Source organism: Poecile atricapillus, chromosome Z (genome assembly GCF_030490865.1).
Source record: "Poecile atricapillus isolate bPoeAtr1 chromosome Z, bPoeAtr1.hap1, whole genome shotgun sequence".
Lineage (NCBI taxonomy): Eukaryota > Metazoa > Chordata > Aves > Passeriformes > Paridae > Poecile > Poecile atricapillus.
The window spans coordinates 118,669,371-118,696,408 of NC_081289.1; the positions used below are offsets into that span (position 1 = coordinate 118,669,371).

At 33.2% G+C, this 27,038-nt stretch overlaps 1 protein-coding gene across 1 annotated transcript in view; it reads left to right on the forward strand.

The window, feature by feature from the left end:
- The window catches only part of RFX3 (regulatory factor X3), a 74,772-nt gene extending 48,224 nt beyond the window's left edge, over positions 1 to 26,548 (forward strand). Inside the window, exons 6-17 of the mRNA XM_058826902.1 lie at positions 2,841 to 3,022; positions 3,558 to 3,677; positions 6,169 to 6,290; positions 7,474 to 7,586; positions 8,350 to 8,465; positions 9,041 to 9,195; positions 13,382 to 13,479; positions 13,733 to 13,882; positions 15,356 to 15,564; positions 16,531 to 16,684; positions 18,758 to 18,800; positions 19,704 to 26,548. Of these exons, the coding sequence (XP_058682885.1) occupies positions 2,841 to 3,022; positions 3,558 to 3,677; positions 6,169 to 6,290; positions 7,474 to 7,586; positions 8,350 to 8,465; positions 9,041 to 9,195; positions 13,382 to 13,479; positions 13,733 to 13,882; positions 15,356 to 15,564; positions 16,531 to 16,684; positions 18,758 to 18,800; positions 19,704 to 19,942 (1,701 nt within the window). The 3' untranslated portion in view covers positions 19,943 to 26,548. The remainder of the gene's footprint in view (positions 1 to 2,840; positions 3,023 to 3,557; positions 3,678 to 6,168; positions 6,291 to 7,473; positions 7,587 to 8,349; positions 8,466 to 9,040; positions 9,196 to 13,381; positions 13,480 to 13,732; positions 13,883 to 15,355; positions 15,565 to 16,530; positions 16,685 to 18,757; positions 18,801 to 19,703) is intronic.
- Positions 26,549 to 27,038: the final 490 nt, after the last annotated feature.

A 27,038-nucleotide genomic window follows, 5' to 3' on the forward strand; every position in this document is an offset into this window, starting at 1 on the left:
TTTCTGGAAAGACTTAAAACACTAGAACTATTGTAAGTTTCTGCTTAAACACGTTACGAAGCCCAGTCTTTGTATAAAACCAAGAAAAACACAAGATAAGCTGCAGTGCCTCAGTAAACTGTGTTTCGCTCATTTCTAGTTCTAGGCACTATTCAGTGTCTTCGTAATAAAAAGATTTTCACAGAAGATCACAGTCCTTCCAGCTGTAATGACTTATAATGGTATTTCTTGACTGTGAACGCTTTGTGAAAAATAGTGTGATAGGGATATATCTTTGATTCTGTGGGGAAAGAAAAATTTAAAACAACCCTTGTGCATATTTTTGTGGCAATAAGTCTTTCCTGGTTTTCATCATTTTGAAAGAAGTTTAAAATCTAGATCAAGCCTACAGGATGTTTTGCTTGTTTTTAAAGCAATGCTTATTTTCTTTAAACTCAAGGACATTGTAAAGTAAGTTTAAGTGTAGATGTATACTTTGTCTCTTTAAACTTTTCTTGAATTTGTCTTCTAATGGTTTGGCACTTATTAAAATAATTGGCTTAACAGATTTTAAAATAGAATTCTAAATTGTGTTTTTAATTAATTTATACACTTTGCACATGATTAATTTGTGGGAATATTTTAGTTCAGGTTTAAATTTTCGTCCTTTGATATCTCAATGAGGTTTTGTAGGATATTTTTCTTCCTAAATAAATGAGTTCTCATTTTAAGGAGTTTGTCATTTCTCCTCTGTTTTCTTTTGTTTCTTGGTGTATTTCTGCATGGGATCAACTTATTCAACTAATTGATAGTTGAGTGTTTTATAAACATTGAAGCTTAATTGAAGTCACGCTCAATTTAACAGGTCTGGCTCTCTAAATATTTCATACCTTTCCCCATTTTACCAATACATTATGGTCAGTACTACAAATTTATAAGCCAAGACTCGAACCTGAACAGCTTTAGAATTGTATTTCAGCTTGGTAGAAAAATGTTTGGGTTTTTTTAAAAGTTGTTTACAATAATATTTGGATTCAATTTTCTCTTAAAATCATGAATTAACTGCACTTTTTTTTTTCCAGACTACAATCTATCATAAGGATTTCAAGCCCTTGCTACTTAGTAACTCCTTCCAAGACCAAAAATTCTTATATTGAACTTAACTTTCGATTTGGAGCTTTTTGTGTGTTGAATAATGCAAGTTATGTTTGAAATAACATCTGTTATAAATTCATATAATTAATGAAGTGCACTCAAAGTGATTAATAATATATTAGAAACCATCTGGAGGAAAATATCTTTAATGCTACATACAGAACATAATTACAAAATAATTATTTTTTGTTTGTCAGTCTTTGGGAATTGACAGAGTTTTCCCCCTTGGGGAAAGCAGAAATACTTCACGTTCTGTATCATTCTGATTCAGTTCTAGATCCAATAATATATGAAAAAATGTTATATAAATGTTTTAATAAAAATAGAGATGTAATAGTAGATTTTCAATATCAGATTTATATAATAAATATAGATATAGTATATATCTATACAATATATAGATATAGATATGGATATATATACTATATATAAATGTAATATAGATTTTCAATATGGATAGATTGCAACCGTTGAAAGTTATAATTACCTTTGTTTGTAAGCCAAGACAGGCTTATGTCAGATTACTAGTGAAATAACTTTAATACATTCTCACAAAACTCAAATGTTTACAATTATACCTTTTCTTCAGCTTTATTTCAAAATGACAAGATGCTCAGTTTGGAAGAACTTGTGAGTGTTAGGACATATAAAAAAATAATATGATAAGTGATAATTTACTGTACTTCATTTTCTTTATTTGAAATGCAAAATTGCCTGCAAACCAAGCTAAAAATGTTTTGGTTTGGAATCATTTGCATCTTCTTTCTGTATTTTTCTAGAGCTTAGAAAATGCTAGGGATCCATGACAAGTACTGGGAAATATAGGGAAAATATTGACTTACTGAAAAAACTAAAACAATGAAATTTAATGTATTCTCAGACTATATTGGTTTTGATATAATTTGCCATTTTCCTTTAATATTTAATCTAGGAGTATTAAATTGTCCTTTTAACATTTTTTGTATAATAGCAATAGCTAGAGGTTTTTCATGAGTGTGCTGTACTTAGAACATGCTGTGATGTTACATAAAGTCTCTTCTTGCATGTTTCTAATTATCTACCACAATTACATGAAAAGATTACTATTTTTCCAAGAAATTCATTCTGTTCCTTTTGGAAGTCAAAGGCAAGCAGGCTACAGCTGAATGGGTTTGTATCCCTAATGATTCATAGATGTACCAGTTATTTTCAATGTTACCTAGGTAGCTTTTTTGACTTTTATGCAGTAGCTTTTCTCTTATTTGGGTCTTAATGGTTTTTAATAACAGACCAACAGTATCATATTCCGGGTTTAAAAATACATTGACTACCTATTGTGTAGTTAATAAAAAGGAGTTTGTTTTCTGCAATTTATGTGCATTACATTCATGACTACTTTATTTCTTCGTGGTACTAACAATTTGTCTTCAAAGCATAGATACCTTTGTCACTTTGTACTGATGTGTGATACTGAATCAAAAATATTTTAAGAAAAGGACACTTTCCTGAGGTCACAAGTGCAATGAGTTCTGCTATTTCCTGGTAATTCTGAAGATATTAAAGCATTATTGTTTAATTAACATTTAAAGACACTCTGAGGAAGGAAGTAATTTTTTAGTAGACCAGAAGAGTGGTTCCGATAGTCAGAAGTTAATGCTGTATGGCTACAATATTTTTAATAAAGTATGTAATAGGGTTTTTTTTTTTCTGTTTTGTGTATGATATAGCTTCAGTGGCTTTTAGACAACTATGAAACTGCAGAAGGAGTGAGCCTTCCAAGAAGTACCCTTTACAACCATTACTTACGACACTGTCAGGAGCACAAGTTGGATCCAGTCAATGCTGCCTCCTTTGGAAAACTCATACGGTCAATCTTCATGGGACTGCGGACCAGAAGACTTGGAACTAGGTTTGTGCAGTTAAAATCCTGAATTATAATAAAAAAAAAAAGGTAGTAATTATGAATAACAAACTTGTCTGCCAGGCAAGAGAATACACAAAACCTGCATTAAAATATTAGTGTTTTTCTGTCAATTATATTTCTTCATGTTGAAGAGTTTTATGTTTTTTCAAGATGCTATTATAGTTTTATTTCTTCTGCTTTTGACAGTTTTTGTGTTTATATTTTGCTACCAACATTTCAGATTTTTATCATTACAAATAAAACATAACTTGCCATTTGGAAATCACTAAGAATACTGTTTGTCCATAACTATATAAATTGTATTTATTTGCATTTTATTTTTGTTACTCAAGTGGAGTGCAAGTTAATATGCTGATAATATTTAAGAGAGTAAATTAATTTCCCAAAGGTAGTAAAATGACATTCATATAAAACAGGTGTGACAGGAGAGCCAGATCTGATTTGTGTGTTATTTTCCAGTCAATGTAAATTATAAAGTAATTGTAATGTAAATATGTAAAACTAGTACTCTTTCATAAAGGGGGAACTCCAAATATCATTACTATGGGATTCGTGTCAAGCCAGACTCTCCTCTTAATCGACTACAAGAGGACATGCAATATATGGCCATGAGACAGCAGCCCATGCAGCAGAAACAAAGGTAAAGTGTGAAACACAGCTATTCACTGCAATTTCTAGTTCATCAAGCCTTACTTTTCCTTACATGGACAAGTTGGAATTCCTGTTCAGCTTTTCTGCTGTGAAAATAAAAGTGTGCTGGATAGCCAGTTGATGTCAGTGACGTCAGGCACCAATCAGTGTGAAAGAATATTTATTTAGAAATTGTCATAAATTTTCAGAAAATAAATAATAATAAAATGACCTATAGTATGAGCAGATTCTTCTTAACTATACTGAATTCTTGTCCCACAAGCTGAATAAAAGCAGTAAGAGCTTTAATTTCAAACATTCCTGTTTCTTTTCATTGCTGTATCATTTTATGTTCACACTTCGTATCAGAGAACTTATTATTAAGTTGCTTGGTACTTATTTCATCTCCCTGTGAAGAATTAATGTGACCACAATGGTTTGCCTCCAAGTACATGTAAGTATATTCCCTTAGTATCTGTTGTTCCTGAGAAACCTGTGAAAGCTCAAAACTAGCTGAAAGCAGTGGCACAGGGCTGTACCCGTGGTGAAAGAATGTGTGAATATGCATATTAAAAATTATGTTAAACAGAAAATTTTATGGGAAAAAATGGAAATGAGTAAATTTTTTTGAAATTAATTTTGATTTGACAGGTGTCACTAGCCATCCATATTACCTTAAAGTAAAATATATTAGATGCATCATTTCATGACACTCACAGATAGGAGAGCACCATATCAGGCAAGTCACCTTTAGAACACTTATTCATTCAAAAAAATTCAGTTGAATGAACTGTTTGGTGTAGTGTACCAAGCATATTTTGCGTCCTTGTACACGACTGAGATATGGAACTTCAAACTTTAACTTCAAACACAAAGGTCACTTTGATCTGAAATTATTTTACTGTCATTTCCAGACAGTACAGAGTAGCTACGACACTAAATGGAAGCTCATGCTAAGATATACGGTCTTAACTGTCTTTTGCTGAGCATAATGCAGGAGCAAGAGATGTCTCATAATAACATGATGTAGAAAATGCTTGTTACAAAAACCATGGCAGGATTATATAGTAAGGAATGATAATAGATATTTACAAAATCTCCCAGCAAGCTTACTTTACCCACTCAATGTCATTGACTTAGACATTTCATTCACTTGCATTCAGAATTACATATGTGCACCAAAACATTTACTACAATGGTCTAACTAGAATTATTTCTGGAAAAATTATGCTAGTCAGCTAAACATTGTCATATCTCTTGTCTTCTTCATGATTCACAACGAAAAAGTGATTTTGGAATTTCATTATATAGCTGCATATTTCTTTCTGTATTATTTGCTTGATTCTTTTACTTAACACCACCCTATGTCTTACATAGTTCCCTTATTTTCCTTACCTAAGTCTGTTTGGCATCATTTTCTTAACTTTGTGTCAGTATGTTCCTTAATTATATCTGAAATCACACATATGGCTCTGTGTGCAGTTCCTGCACACTTCTCCTGTGCCTCATGTTTTGCACTTGCACACATGTACCTGCACCAACATGCACCCAATTAGGGCTCAATTCACACCAATCCTAAGCTCTGCTGCAAGAACCTGTAAAGGTGTTGATGAGGGGTGGGAACTGCAAGGTACCATTATGCACAATATGTAGCTGTTACATGAAAAATACTGTGCTATAGGAGGCTTAGTATTTAACTTCAGTGTTTCATGTATGACTGTATGTGTTTTTAGCATTGTTATCCAAGTGTATGGAAAAATTCTAGGAGGATTTATTGAGAGAGAACTAAAAGAATGAATATTGTAATTTTTATGATTATGGTAATATTGCTCTTTTGTCAGCTTATTAATATTTCTAGTGGTTCTTTTATCTTTTAAATTAGTGGTAAATATTGATTGCAGTCAATTTTTCTGGGTAGTTATACCAATTCTACCATCTCTGTCAGGTATGTCTAATTGAATAAACATTTCTAGTCCTCTTCAGCAAATGCTGTAGACTGACTGTGTGCCACACATCATTTTTCTTAATTCCTTTTCTTAATTTGGGAACCATGCGCCTTTTATATTTGCGTAACTTCAGTATCCCAAAGTGCCCATGTTGAAGTCTTCGTTATCCTTGGACAGTAATGTTGTTTCTTCTTAAAAGTAATGAAACATTACCTTTGTATTACAAAATTATGTCAAGCTGTGTGGAAAGGGAAGGATTTGATTGTTTTTGGTATAAATTTTCTGGTGTTACAATATGCTATTACTAAGCTAAATTCTACCAGAAATTTGGAGTACTGCTGGAATACCACCATTGTCAATTCTGTAATGCATTTTTAACTCTCTAGCTTCCCCTAGTGTTTTTTTTCTTCTATTATTTACAAAGTAAGTAAGAATCTCTAAATTCTTTTGTCACTTGTCCTGAAAATTTTATTTTGAGATGGAAAAAGCAAACTCTGTGTTCCATTTACGAAGTAGTATATAGAAAGGATAATTTTGCACTTGGTATTTTTGCAGGTATAAGCCTATGCAGAAAGTGGATGGAGTTGCAGATGGCTTCACAGGAAGTGGTCAACAGACAGGCACATCTGTTGAACAAACTGTAATTGCCCAAAGTCAACATCATCAGCAGTTTCTAGGTATGAAAGCAAGTTTTATACCGCTATATAAATAAGATGAACTTTGTTATCACAGTGAATATCAAGCCAGACAAGTACAATAGTTGTTTCTGAAGTTATCATGCTCTCTCTAAAATCTTTATTCTCAACAGAGCAGAAAGGCACTTTCACACATGTGAGCTTTATGCAATATTTAATATGCATCATGTAAGTATAAAAGGAAAAATAGGGTGAGATATACTTCATATTGCATAAATGAAGTTGCTTTGCATAATTATATTAAATGGGCTTATTGAAATTCCTGCTATGAAAGTTGTTTCCTTCACATGCATTACAATGTCTTTTATTTCATGAAAGTTGGGGTAGGAGGATGGCATTGGACTACGATGCAGGTTAGCCACCCCTGGCTGTTTTGAGCAGATGTTTTAGTGTTGCAAGTGGAAAGAGACAAATAGTTTCAACTGAAACCGTAAAGGTTATGTTTAAAAATATCCAAATAGTGGATTTGTTTATCCAGTTAAGCATGTATTCCAGTCATAGAAACAAATCATAATTTAGTTAATTGTTCATGTAAAAGGAGTCTTTGGCTGTGCTGATAGAGTTTGCTATTAGTGTAGGCTCATTTGGTTGGGATTTTGCTTTTAATAAAACTACTTGGAGCATAAGGGTAACATTAAAATGTTTTGAGTCTTCTTTTCCAGGTACCTTTCAGTCCAGTATTTTTACCTTACCAGCTTGTCTCTCGGAAACATTTGTGGCAAATAGTAAAAGCACACATTAGCTCTACTTGAAAGTCTAGTAAATGTCAAGTAAAAATATATATTGAGTTTATTAAGCCCCTTCACACCTGGCAGCATAGAAACTCTTCAGCTGAACAACAAAAAAATTACTCAAGAATTAGTCTCTCCTGCACTGACTCTAGATATTTTCTTGCACACTGTAATAATCTGGAAAAGCATGTTACCTTCTCTATATAGATATACTATGTACATGATAGCATTTTAATCTATTCAAGTATAACTTCGTATTTTTTTTCACAAAAATTATTAATGTATTTAGTCTTTTGGCATACAATAGATACTAAATACTTTAATCTTTTAATATTATGACCTTTTGGAATTTATTTATTTCTTTGTATAATCCTTAATTTTTTTTTAACCATACTGTAACTGGCACCTCTGTCATTATGTTGTCATGACAACAGATGCCTCTCGAGTACTGCCAGAGTTTGGAGACGTTGAAATATCTTCTCTGCCAGATGGTACTACCTTTGAGGACATCAAATCACTACAGAGTCTTTATAGAGAGCACTGTGAGGTATTTCTATTAAACCATTTATTTTTGAAGCTCCATGACTTTTACCAAAGGTCAGTACAGGAGAATAGTGCCAAATATATTGCAGCCATGGTAGTGGCGTGTGACTTTCCCCACTATATTTTATTTATCTCATTGAAAAGGATAACAAAAAGGGTTTCCTTGAGGATCCCCTTTACAGGATAAAGAGTAATATGTAATAGATACTGAGAATTAAATGTTTCAGAATGTTAAACTTCAGATTGTGCATGCAGATCTTTGGTTTAGTCAATAGGAAATGTAAATCAAGATAGATTATAATTTTATTTTCTTTGAAATTATAAGCACTAACTTTTTTCTCTTATCAAAGAAACATTGAGACATTTAAGCTGCATTTGATACTGAACAATATGTCCTTTAAAATTATTTTTGAAGGCGCTTCCAACTTATAAGGCATTATGAAAAGGAGTAACATGTCAGGTTTACTATTTTATTTGCAGTAACAGTGAATATTTTCTGTGCTTAAATTCCTCTGATATGTTTACATAGGCCATACTAGTTCCAGGAGGCTTCCGGGCAAGTCTTCTGCAAGTCTCTGTGCACAACTATTTATAGTGCTGGATAATTTATGGATATCAACAGTATTAAAACAGATACCATTTATAAAATGTACAGTTTTCCTTGGTTCCACTATGTGGTGAAGGAAAAGAGCAGTAGATCTAGTTGGAACTGGGAGTCGAGGGATTCTGGGTAAAAGGCAGTACGATCTCATGTTTTATTTTTTCAGGCAATACTGGATGTGGTTGTTAATCTTCAATTCAGCCTGATAGAAAAATTGTGGCAAACTTTCTGGCGCTATTCTCCTTCTGCTCCACCTGATGGCACTCCTGTTAATGAACCAAGGTCAGTAAATGTTTCTTTTTGTTTAATGTGTCTCATGATAATCTAAGTGTGAAATTTAAAAAATCATATTAGCTTTAACTAATAATTTTTTCTCCTATGATTATTTTCCAAATTAAATTTATGTTGTCTGGCAGTTTTGTATAGTCTGGGCATATGCCAAAGGGCAGTCATGAAACAGTTGTGTCATCCATGGGGGTATGTTCCATGGATAACTATAGTGAAGGTGTCTCTTCCCAATATTTGATCCACTTCTTTTAAGCCAAAAGGATCATTCATATGTCTGCACCATTTATCAGCTGTAGAAGAATTATGGAGACATTTCTTAAATCTATTTCTGTGTGAGACAACATGTAAATAAGTTATATTGGGTGCAGCTGAGACATCCATGACGCCTGTGTAAAAAAGTATGTTTTAACACCCAGGTTTTTACCTGCTGTAAATCATGGAATCATAGAAACTTTAGGTCAGAGAAGTCAAATTGTTAACCTAGCACTGCCATGTTAGCGCTAAACCATGTACCTAGGTGCCATAATTGCATTATCGTTTATAATTTGCTACATTTTTTCTAACACCAGCAATCTGAGTGAAATAGAAAGTCGACTTCCTAAAGCAAAGCTGATTACTCTGTGCAAGAATGAGTCTATTCTGAAATGGATGTGTAACTGTGACCATGTGATGTACCAGGCTTTGGTGGAGATTCTCATTCCTGACGTCCTTAGACCTATTCCTAGTAAGTTCAACACCTGAATTATTACATTTTCCTGCAAGCATGCGTATGGTAGTGTACTTGTGCCTCACAGGGCAGCTTAAGAAAAAAGTTTGAAAATTACAAAATACCATGTAAATGTATAGTTTATCCTTAGTTTTGTTGTATGAGGAGTTGTGCTGGGAAATGCCTTGAATTTTAAAAGTTGGTAGATCCAGTTTTTAGGATAAAATTTCATACTAAATGTACTTCTTTCTCTATATCTGCTATGTCTTCAGGTAAAAATGTTCTCCTTTTACCCTGGCTCCAGGATGCCTGATAGGAGGAAGTCCTGTGGTTCTGTGGCAATGTGCACTATTGTCAGTCAATCCTTCCACTAAATTCAGTAGTTTTCAGTTCAAACATCACATATTAATCTTTGATTAGTCTGGAAGAGAACTGTGGTCTTTGTGATTCCATGTTTGGAGAGGTGGTCCTTTGTCCCTGACTGCTGAAGTCAGTTCTATTAAGGCAATGAGAAATTCCTAGTCCAGTTTATTACTCCAATCTACTCTTTTCCTGTCATACATCCAGCATGAAATAGTGAGTTATTGTCCAGTCATGCCACCATTACCAGGAGTAGAGCTTTCTTTTCAAATTCAGTTTTACTGGAACCTGTCATTGCTCTAGCAGTGTATTTTTATGGCTATCTTTTGTTGAAAACAAATTAACGTTCAACTCCTTCATGAAGTATTTATTGTCTCACATATACTGTCCTAAATATTATAAAGAAATCATGCTAGCAACCCACTACAACCCTCATATTTCCTATGTATTATCTTCTTCCAATGAAAAACAGTATTTACTTTAAAAAGTTGTTTGTTTGGTTTTTTTAATTAGGGCTGTAGGTACTTTTGCAGGTAACAAAGCTGTATTTTCATGCTGTGAACACTTCCTCTGCTATAGTGACTCCAGCAGTAATAAGCACTCAGTAAGAATATTTGGTGGTAGTGCCTTGCAAAAAAATTTTATTGACTTCTTGCTTGCCAGTGGAATAAAACCAGGTTTTAGCAAATTACGTATAATACCAAAAAAAACTGAAACTGAAAATGTATAAAATATGAATGTTTGCCATTTACAATGCACATTTTCCTTTTTTTTTTTTTTTTTTTTTAGGAACAAGTAAGTTCTTGGTAGCAGTTGACATAATTTATGCATCTATACAGCAGAAAAGAGGAAAAATGTTCTCTCAAATACATGCAATTATTGACAATTATTACTTGTGTAATTTGTTTTCCATTGGTTTATATTTCAGGTTTTACATCTCTAACGAGAATACCATTATTTATTTTAGGGGATTTTAGAGTAATATAGTGTATCATAAACAATTAGGTAGTAATAAAAAAACCCACATAATTAATTATAAATTAAATTTAACAGGTTGAATGAAAATTCTCACTTGCAAAAGCAAGTTAATTTCTGAATAAAAAGGTAATGCAGACACATTTTTTCATCAAACCTGCTCCTCTCCTTCTCAGTTGCTTTTCCTGCAAAGCCTGGCAGTCTCTAGACAGGTGTTTAAATGACATTATGCTGTCTTCCTGCCTTGCTTCATAAGGTGCATTGGACATTGCCAGTACAGGATTTCAAGAAAATGGGACAAAATCAATTAATATCAATAACTAGATGCATGTCGTTTTCATGCTATTTCTTTCTTTCTAGAACTACCAGTCATATTTAAATAATTAATACCTACTGTGTTATTGGAAATGATTATCAGACTATTGCTTCAAACACATCATCTGTGTGTTTGAACATTTTGAACCTAGACTAGATTTGTCTAGTAATTTGTCTGGACAAATTCATCCCAAGAGACTTCTGCCTCTTTTTTGTGAACAGTCCAGTGGTTTTCTGCTTAGAATTGCACTCACTGATCTGCCTTTGGAAGACCGCTAACATATTTTCTTGCTTTATCCTTTAGGGACAGCTAACTAAATGGCTTTATTAAGCAGCTTTCCTTCAATGATGGGCCATCTGAGGTTCTTCTTCACTATTAAATGGTTAAAATATTACAATTTAATTCCTGCTTTTGAATAAAAGCATCTCCAGTCATTACAAGAGACTGAGATAATTGATTAAGGTTGAGTACAACCAAAATGCAGCTGGATGAAGCAGACAAATTCATCATCCTCTGTGGGAAAATAGTAGTTTGTAGGAAAGTTTGGACTTAGTAGAGGAGCTGGGACTGTAAATGCTTCATTAAAGGCATGTTTATGTTTTTTTTAAATAAATGGAAAGATAGCAGCAGCTGCTGCTCAAAACAGGGAAAAATATTAATTTGAAAGGGGCTTGAAGAAAGCATAATTTTTGAAAGGGTTTTTTTTTTTGTTGTTTAGATCTTCAGTGTTTTTTCTTTTAGACCAGTCCTATTGTTGATACATATTACTGGAGCAGAAAAAAGAGACTGTTGAGGAAAAAAATGGTTTTATTTTTAACCTCTGTATTAAATTTGTCAGCCGAAATATTTCTCACCCACAGAATGTGAAGAATTGCTGTGTATAAAACAACAAAATTCCTTTTCCTGACAAAAGTGAAATGCCATCCATTTGAGTCAGGAATAAAGACCATAATTATCTAACATCCTTGGCAATAGACAAGAGCTATTATGTTTTAGAATGGGCACCTTGCATCTTCACACGTGGCAGAATGGCCAGTAACAAATTTGCTTGTGAGCTAGTTTCCATGATAGGTGGAGAATTTTTGCAAAATAGACTTCCACACCATATTATACAATTCCAGACAGACAAAACATTAAAGTACTGGAAAGACTGTAGAGCTCAGTTTTGTACAAGTCAGAGGGGTTTTGGTTTAGAAATTAAGCTTTTTAGGTACTTATGCAAATCAAACTTTCAGCCATTGCCACATCATTTAGTGTGTGACTAGTAACAGTTAATGATTTAGGCCATTTACTTTGCATCATGCTTATCATGCAACAATCCTCTGAAAGGATGAACTTCAAGGAATTCAAGAAGTTCGAGGATGTAGGTACTTACGGTTTTGGTAATGGCTAGATGTATACATATTGATATGAGAAAAATTCTATGTTTAATCTATCTCCAAAGTTCATTTGAAATTCCTGATGGTTCTATACAATAGTGATGCCTGATTAGCTACTTTAGCTATTTTATTTTTTCAGAGCTTGGAATTCTTTTGATTTGTTTATTTTTCTTTCTAGTTAAAGCCCTTTCTTAAGGCCTGAGCTGCTTTTCCATATTTATTTTTAAAAGACATCAGCATTGCAGTGATGCAAATAATTTTGTAACTTATATATAGTTGGGTAAAAAGGAGTAATGAGAACACCAGAAGTGAAAAAGCAGTAATATTTTTCTTAAATGTTTAAGTACCATGCATACAGAATTTACGTATATTACTTCCATCTTGTCTGGTAGTTAAGAAAATGTGGGTGAATACATAGTCAGTAAGTGCACAGAAATAATTTACAAAGCAGCACAAGTGAGCTAGGGGATTGGCAGTGGAAGAAAAAAAGCTGCTCCTTCACGTGTAAACCTTAAAGGAGAAAAAAACCTGATACCATAAGAGGGCTCAGCTAACACAGATACTTTGTAACATGAAATTGTGGTAATTTGAAATTATAAAATTTCACTTATTAAAATTATTAAAATTTCACTTTCTGTCAGTGAAACACACTCCTGTATCTTGCTTATTGATGGTATCCTTAAGCACTGCATGTGAATGGAATTTATTCTTTAAAACTGAATTAAGCAGCTATAAACTATAACATAGTTTAAGATTTCTTTGGACTTATGGGAAAACTGCAGTTCTCCTGTAAGTGGATTTATCCCCAGACTTTTGTTTTTTAAAATAGGTGCTTAGGTAAAATGGAAAGCTGAAAGTTTGTGATGGAAAATTCCATCACAACTGCTGCAATTTGTGTTGTTCTTGTATAGGAGTGCCCAAAACAATACTGCTAATTTGCAAACTTCTTTGGAAGATTGTTGGGCGAAGATGTCACAACTGCTTATTAAACCAAAACTAAAATCATTATTGTGTAATCTTTATCTCAGTTAGGCATTTCAAACCTAGACTAGATTTGTCTAGTAAGTAAATGCAGCAGACCTGAAAGTTGTGTACAAGAGTTCTGAGGATGTAAAACATTTCAAGACAGGTGCACGGCTTTCTTTTCATTCTGTTTTTATTCTCCAATACACAGGTGCCTTGACCCAAGCCATTCGCAATTTTGCAAAAAGCCTTGAAGGTTGGCTTTCAAATGCCATGAACAATATTCCACAGAGGATGATACAAACCAAGGTAGATGAAACTTGAAGTACTATTCTTGCAGTGGCAAACCAAATGGGCAATAGCATTTTCAAGGAGATGCATTTTAACTTAAATTCTAAATTTCATGTTTAGCATCATCAAATAATGGGAGAGGCAATAACATTATTTATCTGCTACATGATATAAATATGACAACCCATTAATATACACCATTGAGATGGAAGCCAATCTGTAGAATTACTCCGCGGAGTACAATATTTAAAAATAATAAATTTCTTCATAGGTTGCCGCTGTAAGTGCCTTTGCCCAGACTCTGCGAAGATACACATCTCTTAATCACCTGGCTCAAGCAGCTCGTGCTGTGCTTCAAAATACTTCACAAATCAACCAGATGCTCAATGATCTCAACCGTGTTGATTTTGCCAATGTTCAGGTAAAATTTAGTTTTGAATAGCAGGGGTTTTTTAAGTATTACTTCGTCTGTGATTTTTGAACATCATTGTCAGGCGTCATTCTATCAAGAAAGTCAAGTGCTAATATTTTGCTCATTCATATATGTAGTGGTTCAGTCCAAATGTGACAGCTTACGCTTCAGGAAGATAAGAGCTCAGAACCATTACCTGGTTTCCATTTACTCTCTTGAAATGCACATGTTCTTCCGACTTCTGTGCAAATGTAGAGCAGGTACTTTCTTGGATTCACCACGAATCGTGGCTTACTAATAGCAAAAATGGTATTTTAGGATTTGATTGCAGTAGCATATCTTCTGAATGTCTCTTACTGAATGCATTGTGTTTTCAGTAAAGACTGTCTCCATTATTTAAAACCCTATACATCAGTATGTCTTTTCTACCTTGCTCTGCCTGAATTTACAAGATCTCCTGAACACTCCTGAATAATAGATTAGATTAGTGTGGTTAGAACCTATAGAGCATAAATTAATGTTTTTACTAAGCTTAATTTCTTTATGTGTTTTTGCTTGTCTGAGGAAAAATAATTTTGTCCTTTTAGCTAGTAAAGTGAAAAATTACAATTCCTGGTAGTTCTCTGTTTCTCTTCATTGTGAACAAGTGTTTACTTGCTATCACACTTAACAAGAATCTAGTCAAAAGTTCTTGACCAAAGATAGAATATATTAAGTACAGTAATATGTTGACATGGATACAGAGTCTGCGAATGAGATGTTAACTTGGCACATGACAGCTAGAGTTTAAATGGAAATGGCTTGCAGTTAGTGAGCTGTCATTTTTTCTCATTTTCTGAATTGAAAAGTTAGCTTTATTTAAACTTGGTAACACTGACTAAATTGCTGATTACTATATGCATGTGTTTCTCCACTTGTGTTCAGCTTATGTTGTCTTTAAGTAATGTGTAATCTATTACTGCGTAGAATCAGCAAACAATCCTTGTTTGCATACAAACTTTCTTTTATATGAAGATGTAACAGGATTTGTCTTTAAGCTTAACTTCTTCAGAACAAAAGGAATGTTGCATTTGATTTCTTGCTACTTCTTTTATTACTTTAGTCCCCTGCATTTGACTCTTCTTCCTGTTTGCCCTGCCTGAAATCCCAGAAAAAAATTACAAGATATAAGTATTTCAGCAGAAAAATTACAAAAGTAGAACCCTTTTTTCACAAATTAATGTGGGAAACAGGAAACCTTTGTTGTTTTCATTGTTTGTTCTAATTACTTTATTTGATGTCTGGTTTTTTTGCTATGCTTTTCCCAGCTACTTGCTTTCAACAAAATTACAATAGATGTAAAATAAAAACCACTTCTTAGTGTGTCTATTAAGTGCGTCCAATCTCTTTCAGCCATTGAAAAGCTTAACCTTTGAGATACAATTACATTGCGTGCTTTGGCTTATGTATTTTCAATTCAAGAGTTGCCATGTGCTGTAACAGGAGCAGGCTTCCTGGGTGTGCCAGTGTGATGACAACATGGTTCAGAGACTGGAAACAGATTTCAAGATGACTCTTCAACAGCAGAGCACTCTGGAGCAGTGGGCTGCCTGGCTGGATAATGTAATGATGCAAGCATTGAAACCGTATGAAGGAAGACCCAGCTTTCCTAAAGCAGCACGGCAATTTCTGTTAAAATGGTCTTTCTACAGGTAGTATTTAATAGATTTTAAAACATTCTAACTATTCTATTAATTGCTGAATTGTGCATTGTACTGAAGTTGACAAATCTAATATCAAACAGTGGCTTGGTACATCATGAAAAACATGGGGTTTTTTTCAGTGGACTTCTGTTACTAACATTGAACTCAAGGCTATCAGCAAATGAACAGGGACCTAAATGGCCCTTGTTTATTGATTTAAAGGCCATCTGAAAATGAATACAGGTGTAATTTTGTCCAGTTAGAAACATATTATGAATTGTTTTGGTTAAAAAACCACACAGTCATCAAGTCACTGTTTTTAGTATTACTTATTAAAACATTGTGGCATCAATGTTTATTAGATAAGAAAGGCAAAAGCTGTTTTTAATATATGAAAAGAACATTAAGACAAGCATTCCATGTTAGCTGCTTATTGAAACAGTTATCAGAGTAAACCTTGTTCTTTGAACCTGACTGTAGCAACTGCTTGCTGAAGATACGAAGATATAATACGAACACACAAGCCTATTGTTTTTGAATTCTAAGATTCAAAGAATTTTAAATTCTGGCAATTAAAAGCATTGCCCTGGAAAGTTTGACACAAGAGACACTATTTAAGCAATAGTTTCTTTAAAATCGAATCATTTTCTTACCATTTTAGTTGTTTAGTTTTTCAATGAAGTTTTTTCAAGTTAAGTTATACACTTGCTGAATTAGTGGTAGTTATGCATAGGTCAATACCAAAACCAAACCAGTCTGGTTATTTCTTATGTGGTGTCCAACAGTTATCTTCAGAGAAAGGAGAGAAGCAAACAATTGTCCTTTCCTGGTCATCCCTTTGAATCAGACATTTGAGGATAATGTTGCTTTTGAGAATATTGGTTTTGAGGTGAAATGTCTGTCTACATGGTTAAATGTTAAAATGGCTGTGACATATAATACATAAACATATATATATTTTTTATTTTCGAATAGCTCAATGGTGATTCGGGATTTAACCTTGCGCAGTGCTGCTAGCTTTGGCTCTTTTCATCTGATCCGCTTGCTATACGATGAATACATGTTTTACTTAGTAGAACATCGTGTTGCTCAGGCAACAGGAGAGACACCTATTGCAGTTATGGGAGAGGTAAGATAATTGTAAGAGACTAGACTGATAGATTTAGTGATGAATTGGAGAAAGTGTTTCTGCACATATTTAAGCGTGTTGTGGAATGGTAGGCCAATAGACTAAGTTACAAATATATACAGTGTTTTCAAACTTGTTTCACTGGTTCATTGTAAGAATACTAAAATCACACTGAATTCTTAAAATCAATTATTTCTAAATGAACTTGCTCTTTTATGAATCTGCACACAGATTCATGTGCACAGTTTGAAGAATGTTGATCAACCCACAGCCATTTTCCACTTTTTGAAACCCAAACATTTTATGTGAAAATAAAAAAGAGCATAATAATAGGAAAACGTTACTTCTGTGGATATGTTTACATGCATTTGCAAACATAATTCCCACACAAAATGTATACCCTCTTTGACATATGAAGGCTGGTTGACATGCAGAATTTTGGCTGTACGGAATTTTAGCTGTTCACATACCAGTGCAGACGTACATAGAGGTTTGCAACACATTTCATTTTCATACAGTTGTTTCAAAGACAATTGGTTTAAAAAGCAGATCTAGAGTTTCAGTTCATAACTCTTTTTTTATACTCAGCTATGGCATCTGCAGGGCAAAGTTTCTCTTATCTTCTTCCTTTCAGTAGTTCATCTGACCTTTTATTTTGAGTGAGAAAGTAAGGAAAGCATGAACTGTTCCCAAAGAATAATGCTTCAAAGGTGCTGGAAAATGGATATATTTGAAAATATGCTAAATTGTTAATAGGACAGATTTGTTACATTTTTGCACTTGCAAGTCACTCTATCATGTTCTATGTTACCTATAAATTACAGGTAATTTTGTCAGTTAAGTTGTCATTCTTCCCACAAGATATATTGATATTACTAAATACTATAAAGATATTATATACTTTCAAGGGAAGTTGGGAAATGTCTCATCTTGCTTTGTCAAATTTTTTATATCGTGTGTCATGACATGTTTCAGAAAAATTAAATAATGTTTCTACTTAGTAGAAGGACCCACCATCAGTGTACATGCTCTTACATTTCTTGCCTTACATTTGCAGAAGGTACTACACAAGTATGCAGGCAGTACATTCTTGTTGTCTCAGCAGACTTTAATATGTTAGGCATAAATGTAGCACAGGGCCTTCCAAAAGGTTTACGAGACTGAAGGTAGAAATACTGTGAGGAAGTAAGTAATGCAAAATTTTTTGGAGGTGAGGGGCAGAATAGAAGTAATGCATGAAATGCATGTCTTCTTACATATCTGTGTGTTCAATGGCTGAAATAAAATGAGGATGATTACTGTCCAACAAGCACTGTAAAACAGTATAAACTGGTTGCAGCTGAGAAAAGCATTCTCATACTTCTCCCTTCCTCTTCTTCCACCCTTGGACACAGGTATTGACAAAATTCTTCTGGAAAAGACTGGTATCATCATTTATAAGTTAGAAATGGATCTGTCTAAACAATGTTAAATATCCATTGGTGGCATTTTACTCTTCCAAATTTTACACAAAAAAAATGGAGGAAGGAAAGGGAAGAAGGTTTCTAACTTAATGCTGCTTCTTTTAAAAGAAAATTTTGAAGTAAATCAGTTACCAAGTTACAAATCCCTTCTCAGCAGTGCCATTCATCTGCTATACAGGTGAATTAACAACACTGTGACATGCTTCGTTTTTGTTCCAGCACAATTAAACTGGTGCCTGGGAAATTTCAAAGAGAGTTTTTTGTTGTAATGTTGGCAGTTCAGAATGAATATCCAATATAATTTATGGCTTTATAAAACACAGAAATAGTTCACTTGAAACAACAAAGGCCCTGAGGAAGCAATCTTTAAAAAAGGTTGGTCTTCTCCATTCTAATTTTTGAGGGTTTACTTAGTGATAATTGTCTTAATAAGCACAAGACTGAAATGGAATGGGAAATTGCTCTGCTATGGATGTGGCTGCAGCTAAGATCATGCATTTCAATGAATGCAACCCTCAAACCAGTGGAGCACAGATTCCCTACATCATAGCTATTCTAAGTCCTCATTTCCTTAAGACTGTGTCCATTTTTTTTATTGTTTATTTTACAGTTTGGTGATTTAAATGCTGTGTCCCCTGGAAATATGGATAAAGGTAAGCATTTTAGTATCTCCAGGGTATAATTCTGTGTAGAGCTAATGTGTCTCTGAACAAAATAAATCCTTATGTTTTAAAAACACAGTCAAACAGAATTTAGAGCTGTATCCTTCTTTAAAGTACATATATATCATTTATGGATACACTGATATAATACAGTAGCTACGTATAGAATATGCCACATGTAATAATGACTGGAATACTGTACGTTTGTTCTACAATAATAATTTAAAGATGTTTATTGTTGCAACAAAGAAATATTCAAATTCTTATGCAGATTTTGTTATATCTAATAGGATGGAGGAGGGTAACAGCTGTGGAAAGAAAGACAGGAGTATGCTTATGGATGTTGAACTGTAGTGAATGTTTCGCTAAGTCAGGAAGCAGAATTGTATGCAGGTAGTCAGAGGGAAATTATTTCCTTATATTCTCTCTATGCCCTATTTTGACATGCATTCTTGTAGTTACTGCTTGAGTGATTTGCGGTGATTTGACCTCAGAACACTCAACTAGTGAGTATAAGAATGTTTGCCAAAATTTGGGGTCAAGTGACCACAACTCTTCTCACCTCAGTTTCCCTATCTATCCCTAAAAGTAACAACTCTTGCTCATCATGTTTAGGAAATGAGGCATTTTCCAATATGAAGTTAACATTGTTTGTTAGACCTTTTGAGATAGCAGGGGGTTTTTTCACATCAGAAGTGTGTAGCTCAAGTGATCAAACCTGAATCTGTTTGTCTATTTGAGATAACAGCTGACTTTTTTCCATTAAAATTTTAATTTTTAGTTCGTGCTTTATCAGATTGCTCCCCTGTATTTCAACTATTATTTCTAAAATAAAGAGCCTTGTATTAGAAACTTCTCACTTTGTGGTAGTTACATGCTGGTTTGTTTGTGCAGATGAGGGCAGCGAAGTTGAAAGTGAAATAGATGAAGAGCTGGATGAAAGTGGAGAGCCACAAGCTAAGAGAGAGAAAACTGAGCTAAACCAGGCATTCCAGGTGGGCTGCATGCAGCCAGTGCTTGAGAGTGGAGTCCAGCAGAACCTCCTGAACCCAATTCATAATGAGCACATTGTTGCAACTACTCAGACTATCAGACAATGCAGTGCTACTGGAAATACATATACTGCAGTCTAATGTGAAACTTCCCCTGGCCTCCAACACATGCCCCATTGCATTAGCTGTTTAGGTTTAATATGAAAAAGAAAAAAAAAGAGAATAAGTCCGAAGGTTGACTGTTGTCAAATGTAACTGTTCTGATCATTATTTTGTTGGAGTTGTTAAATGGAATGGGTGTATGTATTTTGCCAGGTCTGTTTAGAAAAATTTAGAAAAAATTTTTGTAAACGAAATCATTTTACATTGGCCACTCAATATGAAGAGGTTTCTTTGTATCAAATGCAAGGAAGATTTTTGCAAAGTTTAATGTTAATGTTTTGTCCTCTTATAATAATTTAATTTTTTTCATAGTTTAAAAAATATTTTAATGTTAATTATTAGTTATGCTGATTTCATATAGATAGGTTTTTAATTAGATGCACTTCTGTGAAATATCAAAAGAACTATTTTCTTTGATTTACACTGGAGGCATACTTATTTGACAGCAGATGTATCAAATTTGTTATAAAAGGTGCTTTTCATCGTACTACGAGAAGACACTATTTTGATAAAATTGTGAGTATTCAGGGGGATTTTTTTGTAATAATGCTGGAGGGTTGAGAAGATCTCCTAGTTTCTTCCTGTGAGGAAGAAGCTGTTTAAAAGACAGAATTGTATCAGAATGTGGTAATCTGAATGGCATAAATGTACCTAATTATCTGAACATGATGTAAACAATGCAAGCTTCATTTAAAATCAACAGTTTCAGATATTATTTGCATACCAGTTCCTCTGTTTTGAAGACTACTGATTCTGTATGTGAGGCCACTGAACTTTTGATTGTTCAGTGGCACTGCAGTTGTTAGAAACTGAAGCTAAAAAGAAGTGACTTGATTATTGTTAATTTTAAGTGTATGTGCTACTTATGCTGAACTGGACATACAGGAAAACATTCCATTTGGATGACTTTCTTCTATTCCAGGTCTTTTCCTACTAGTGGTTCAATCTGCTGCTCTTAGAAAAGATGATTTATAGAATGCAAGGAATGTAGCAACCTGCATCATTTTCCTTTCAAAAACATTTCCTTGTTGTCAAAGTGGATTTAAATTTTTACAAAAATTAGACAAGGCAGTGTAACTGGCACACCTCACTTGTACTTATTCCCAATTGTGTAGAATTTGAATAGGTGGCTAGATGGACCATTGCCATTTAAGAATGTACATCAGGGATCATTGTACCTCGGCTATTACATGGTGCCTTAAACAGAACTGAAGCTAAGACTTAGTACTTTTTGTTATTCTTAACTCTTAAATTAATTCAACAAGGTGTGCCTGTCATTTTCAAATTCCCTAAGAAGTAAGGACAGGTTACACAGCCTTCAAAAGAATAAAATGATTTTTTTATTATTAAATGATTTTAATATCCCTCTTAGAATGACAATAGACCTATTTTTTTCTCGTTTCTAGCTGGATTTCACTTTAATAGAAATAAAATTTGCTTGGGAATTTGGAAAGCAAAACTAGCTTTAATACCAACTTCAAATGTCAAAATAGATTGACCATAGTCCCAAGCATGATTATATATTTTCTAAACCCTTGCCTACTTTTAATTTTAAAAACTAAAAAGAAATAAATGAGCAGGTACATAATGCAGTGCATGTTTTCAATTTCTATATTTTGTGGTGTATCAGCCAGATATTACATTTTAATGGTTAAATAATATCAGTTTATAGAAACCATATTAATTAACATAAAAGAACTCAAGTTTTTCTTCACAAACATTTCATTATGCAGACACATGAATTTGCTACACTAATGTAGTGAAATTACATAAGAAAAAAAAAGCCAAAAAGTGAATGAGAACACAAAAAGATCAACTTTACAGGAAAGACTTTGTAAAAAAATTAGGATTCTTTTATTCTGGTTTATCTAGTGTGTCTGAAAATGACTTTAAAGTCATATATACCAAATGGGAGAAGAGCATGTAAAATGGAAGTGTATTTATAGCAAACAAGTTTGTTGCTAGAGTTTACATATGCTCCAAATACAGCTGCACATAAACTAAAATGTCCTAACACTATTGATGCACAAAAATAAATTTTAATTCCTTTGCAGAATTGTGAACCCATCCAGCTCATTCTGTGTTGGCATAATTCCTACTAATGTCAGTAGATGGCTTTTGCCTCAGTAAAAAGTAAAAGTGAGGTTTATATTCATTATTTCTAAACTCATAAATGCACTGAATCTCATTATAGATTTTGTTGTCACATATATCGCTCAGTGTGTCCTGATTTTTCCTTAGAAATCAGCACATCTGTACCCTTCACCAAAAATGCTAAAACTAAGCTGTGATAAATATTTACTCCCCTTCATTGTGCATTATAAGATGTTTACACATAAAATAAAGTAAAATAATTCAACATTTTTTTAATTTTCAACTTTTTTTTAATACTGTAGTAGTTGTTTTAATTTTTGTGTTTGTTTGTGTTCTCTTATTCTTATTGTTTCTTGCTTTAATGTTGAATTTGTTGTTGCTGAGAAAAGAGTACAACTGTAAAAGGTAAATTAGATCGCTAAATATGTTGGGACTCAAGTCTTCTTTCATTATTTAGCTCTCCACTCCACTCAGTTGTTAACTGTCATAAAGTGAAAAAACAAAACTGAACAAAGATCTGAATGCATGAAATGGAATGTATTTCATAGCTTCTGAAAACAAGGAATTATCAAGACAAATTGAAACTTTCACAGGTTCAGAAAACTGACTGGAGTCTGTATTCTTATGCTTAAATTCTAAAGATTTTACCAGATATTTTTAGAGCGACTATCTTATTATGTTGTAGACTTACAGATTTGGGTGTCTTTTGTTTTGTTTTTACTGAAATTTCAATCAAACACTTAGATAAAACCTTTTGCACACTCTTGCTGTTTAATAGCTGGATTTTAGTAATCGTTGAAGTAGAGAGATATGAATACCTCAGTGTGTATTCTGCAATGTGTAGCGTGCGGCTGCATTGCCACACCAGCTCTGAAGTCTGTTGTCAATGCTATGGAGCGGTGTAGCATGTGTCCACAGGGTAGGCATTATGAGAGTTGACATGATTTGTGTGTTTTATCTAACCTTGAAATGGAATCCAGAATAATTATTTTAGAGGCATTTCCCCCGTTAGCACAAAATAGCACAGTGAACAGTGTGGGGGAAGAGGTCTTGTTGAACTACCTTTTCAAAGCATAGGGCCCAATTTTCAAAAGTTTTGTATTTGTTAAAGTGTTTTGTTACATTTTCATCTTTCTTGTGGTAAATCAGTTTTCAACATATTTTTTTCTTTTTTTTCCGTTTTTTTTTTGCTTGTACTGTAGCATGCTCTAAGCACCTTCATTTTTAAAAAGTTCCATAAAAATTTGGGAAATAGATGTTAAATAATTTACCTATAAAATGATTATTTACAGCATTACTGCCTTTAGTTCAAAAAAATAAGAAAATAATGTTCTGTCATTCAGGAATTCATAGGTCTATATACCAATTTAAGTTAAAGCGAGGTATTTTTAAATATCTGTAACACTTTTTGTTTTATCTTGTTTTCCCTAGAAGAAATGATCTGATATCTTTACCATTCTCACCATTGACATCTGCACTGTTTAGAAAAAAAATCCATGTTAGAGATGCACTGCAATCCAATTTAGTTCAGAATGCTTTTACGAAACAAAACCAACCACTGAGAGCCATAAATGTGCTGACAAAAACCCCAGATTTATTAGTAATATAAGTATACAATAATCATTTCAGAGTTTAAAATACAAATTTGAGAGAGCAAGATGAATTTCTGAAAATTGGGCCCTTGTCACACTAACAGGACATGCTCTTTGTATACGGTTTAAAGCAAATTGATACATGGAATTCTAGTATCTCTGCTAATTTCTTTGGTGATTTAACACTGACAATAAAAACTGGAATGGAAGCATAAACACACAGTGCTTAGTTCTAGAATTAGGAAATTAATTTGATATAATGCCTTGCATTAACCCTTTGAGCATTGTAAGTAACATGATGGGAACAAAGATTTTTAGATAATTTAACTAGTCCACTGAGCATATACTCTGAAATAGTTTATAGTGTTGTAAATTTTTTTTTATTATGTCTAAAGTAAATACTTGCATACAACATGGGGATTTTTATTAATAGGGGGCTCGGTAGATGTAGGCAAAATATTCATTGCCATTGATACGTACTGTGTAATATAAAGCAGTACCTCAGCTCCCTGGTTTTCGTAACTGCATATATATACAAAGAAAATCAAACATGATTCTACAGATATGAAGTTGTCTACTTTAAGATGCCTTTAGAAGATAAAGGTTTAGAAAATATATTCAGCTATTTTGAAAATTTCCTGAGATAGATTAGTGTTGGAATACTCTGGTACTGTAAAAGAGAAATCTTTAGGACTAAAAGAAGGTTTAGTAATAATAAATTTTGCAGAATATTTGATGTGTTTGCATTGAAATTTTTGGCAGTGTTTGTGAGAAACAGGAACAAAAAGTGCACAATTATGTTAATATTCCTTTTAAAACTCAGTCACTGCAATAATGACTAGCTAGAAGATGAAGGTATTTAATTAAATTTCACATACAAGGGTATAGTTTGGATGGCCCTTATTGAATGTCAGAATTTTAAAAGCAACCTAGAAATTGCACGAGCTAATATTTTTAAAAGCCCCTTTGTTCTTAAAATGACTGCTTACAGGAACAAGGGAACAAGTGTTAGCAAGTAAAGATTCTTTTAACTTAGAGATACTGATGCCACCTTACTAAATGAGAATAGAGTACATTTTCTACTGGTTTCTTGCAATATCAGTCAGCAAACACTAAAGCAGCTGTACTTATTTAAGTCTAGCTGAGGGCAAATAAAAAGGGTATCATTTAAAGTTATTTAAGGGAATTGCGTCAGTAGTATAGTGCAAGTAAGTTGTAAACATTTTTAGTCAGTTCATGCAAATTAATGCATAATTAATTAACATAAATGCAATACTCAAAGGGTTTTAATTTAACAACTTTTTTTATTCATAATTTACTGTAAATGCTTCTGAGTTTGCATGCCTTGATCATTGCTGCTAGTGATTTTATGTGCCAGTAGACCTGAGTTTAATTTACCAGTTTAACTAAGAAATAGTAAAAGCCACTTACAAAGTGACTGCCTAGTGTTTGTTTGAAGTAAAATATGCCTTAGTTTGAAAATGATCATTTTAACTCTTGTTTTATTCTGATTTTTTTCTCCTTTTCCTGTTGAAAGAAAAATAAATTGGCATTTTGGGATTGGAAGCCCTGAGTAGTTAAATATTTGGTAAGAATTGTTCTTGGAGATTGCTCATTAAGGCTGAAATTCACTGTAGAAAACAAGGCCCAGAAAAAAACTGTGGACATCAAATGAGCCTCACTTAACACTAATTCAGGAAGAAGTTCTTTGTATGTTCTTAAGCACTTTCTTGGTTATGGTGCAAACATCTTACAGGAATTTTCAGTTCTAGATTAATATTGCTCTGAAATAATAAATGTTATTTTAGGAGGAATTTAGACTTCAGAGGAACAACCTTGAATGGATTGGTTTTTAACAGGAACTCAGTTCAATTCTTTTTGACTCACTGATACCAGCAAAAGCTTTTTACACAAAGAATATTTAATGGGTTCCCCAAGTAAAGTTTCTTTCCATACAATATTAAAGTGACTGCCTTGTATTTAAACATTAAATACCCATCTTAAAGTAACCCAGTTAAGCAATTTAAAATATGTTGGGAAAATACCACTTTGTACCAAAGCAAGTTGCCCATTTCCACTCATATCCACTGAAAATTTGGATTTACAGTTAATAACCAATGAGGCTGTTAAAGAAACTTCGAGTGCCTTTTAAAAACTTGGAAAATTGTGCCTGAGGTGGTAAACTTTAATTAGGTTAATTCTAGAGCTACCAATCAGTAATTTTATCATCACTCAGGGCTTTCTTACCTTCTAGGAAACTTCCCTTGTTGCATTTATTTTATACTGTATTTTTTTTAAGTGCCATCATTAAAATTTCACTTAGTAAGTGGCAGATTACATTATCCAGTCCCACAGCACAGAAACATCATAACACTAGGACATATTCAAACTCTTATTTTCCAGTTGACTGAATATATTATGTAAATGAGGTAAGCAACTTTTTGTAGATTGTATGTGTGAGATAATGTAATGTTCTTTTCCAGTTTTTGGGCTACAGTTGAATATACTTTTTAATTATTTAAAGAAGACATCTTTACAGAATAACGTGATGGTTTTTTTTGTATAATGTATTTGATTTTGTAAATACGTATTTCCTGATGTGATTTTTGTGACAAATGCTAAATCTTTTAGTATATAATGTCCTCTCAAAACTGGCAGGAGCTAAATAATAGTTTGTTGGCAATTTGTATTGTGTACTGTACAATAACTGGGGACCTTTTATAATTATAAAAATATATATTAACTTTTAGTGTGTTGTATAAAAAATGACTGGAACATACTAAAGACAGTAGGATTTTTCTGAATATTTCAGACTTGAACTCAGGCTAGCTTTCTTGTGTTTTTCAAAACAAAATTGTGTCTTGTCTTTTAAAATCAATAAATTTGTTTTCTTGTTACAAACATATCTGAATGGCTTCAGTTTTTATATAGCTAGATATTTTGGACTGTCGTACTGTTGATTTTGAGAGAAAAATTATTTCACTTACACCTTTGAAATAAGATCACTTTTTTTTATTTAACAACAACAAAACTAAGTAACAAGTGTGTCTCAGATGGCAAAAATTTTGAATCACAGAATCACAGAACTGCTAGGGTTGGAAGGAACCTTGTAAAGATCATCTAATCCATCCTACCCTGCCAAGGCAGGATCACCTATGAAGTGCAATTTCAATTGAGTTGCTGTCATATTCCCAGTAAATAGAGACTGTAATATATTTATTAATTTCAATGTTAACAGTAATTTTTCATTACAAATTTATGTAGTTAACAGCTAACAGTGAGAGGCATGCAGACTTTGGCCTCCAGGAATTAGTGGTGTCAGTTTGGCACCAGCAGAACCTACTTCTGCGATTTTTGCTGTAAATATTCTGCAATATGCTAATGTGTTA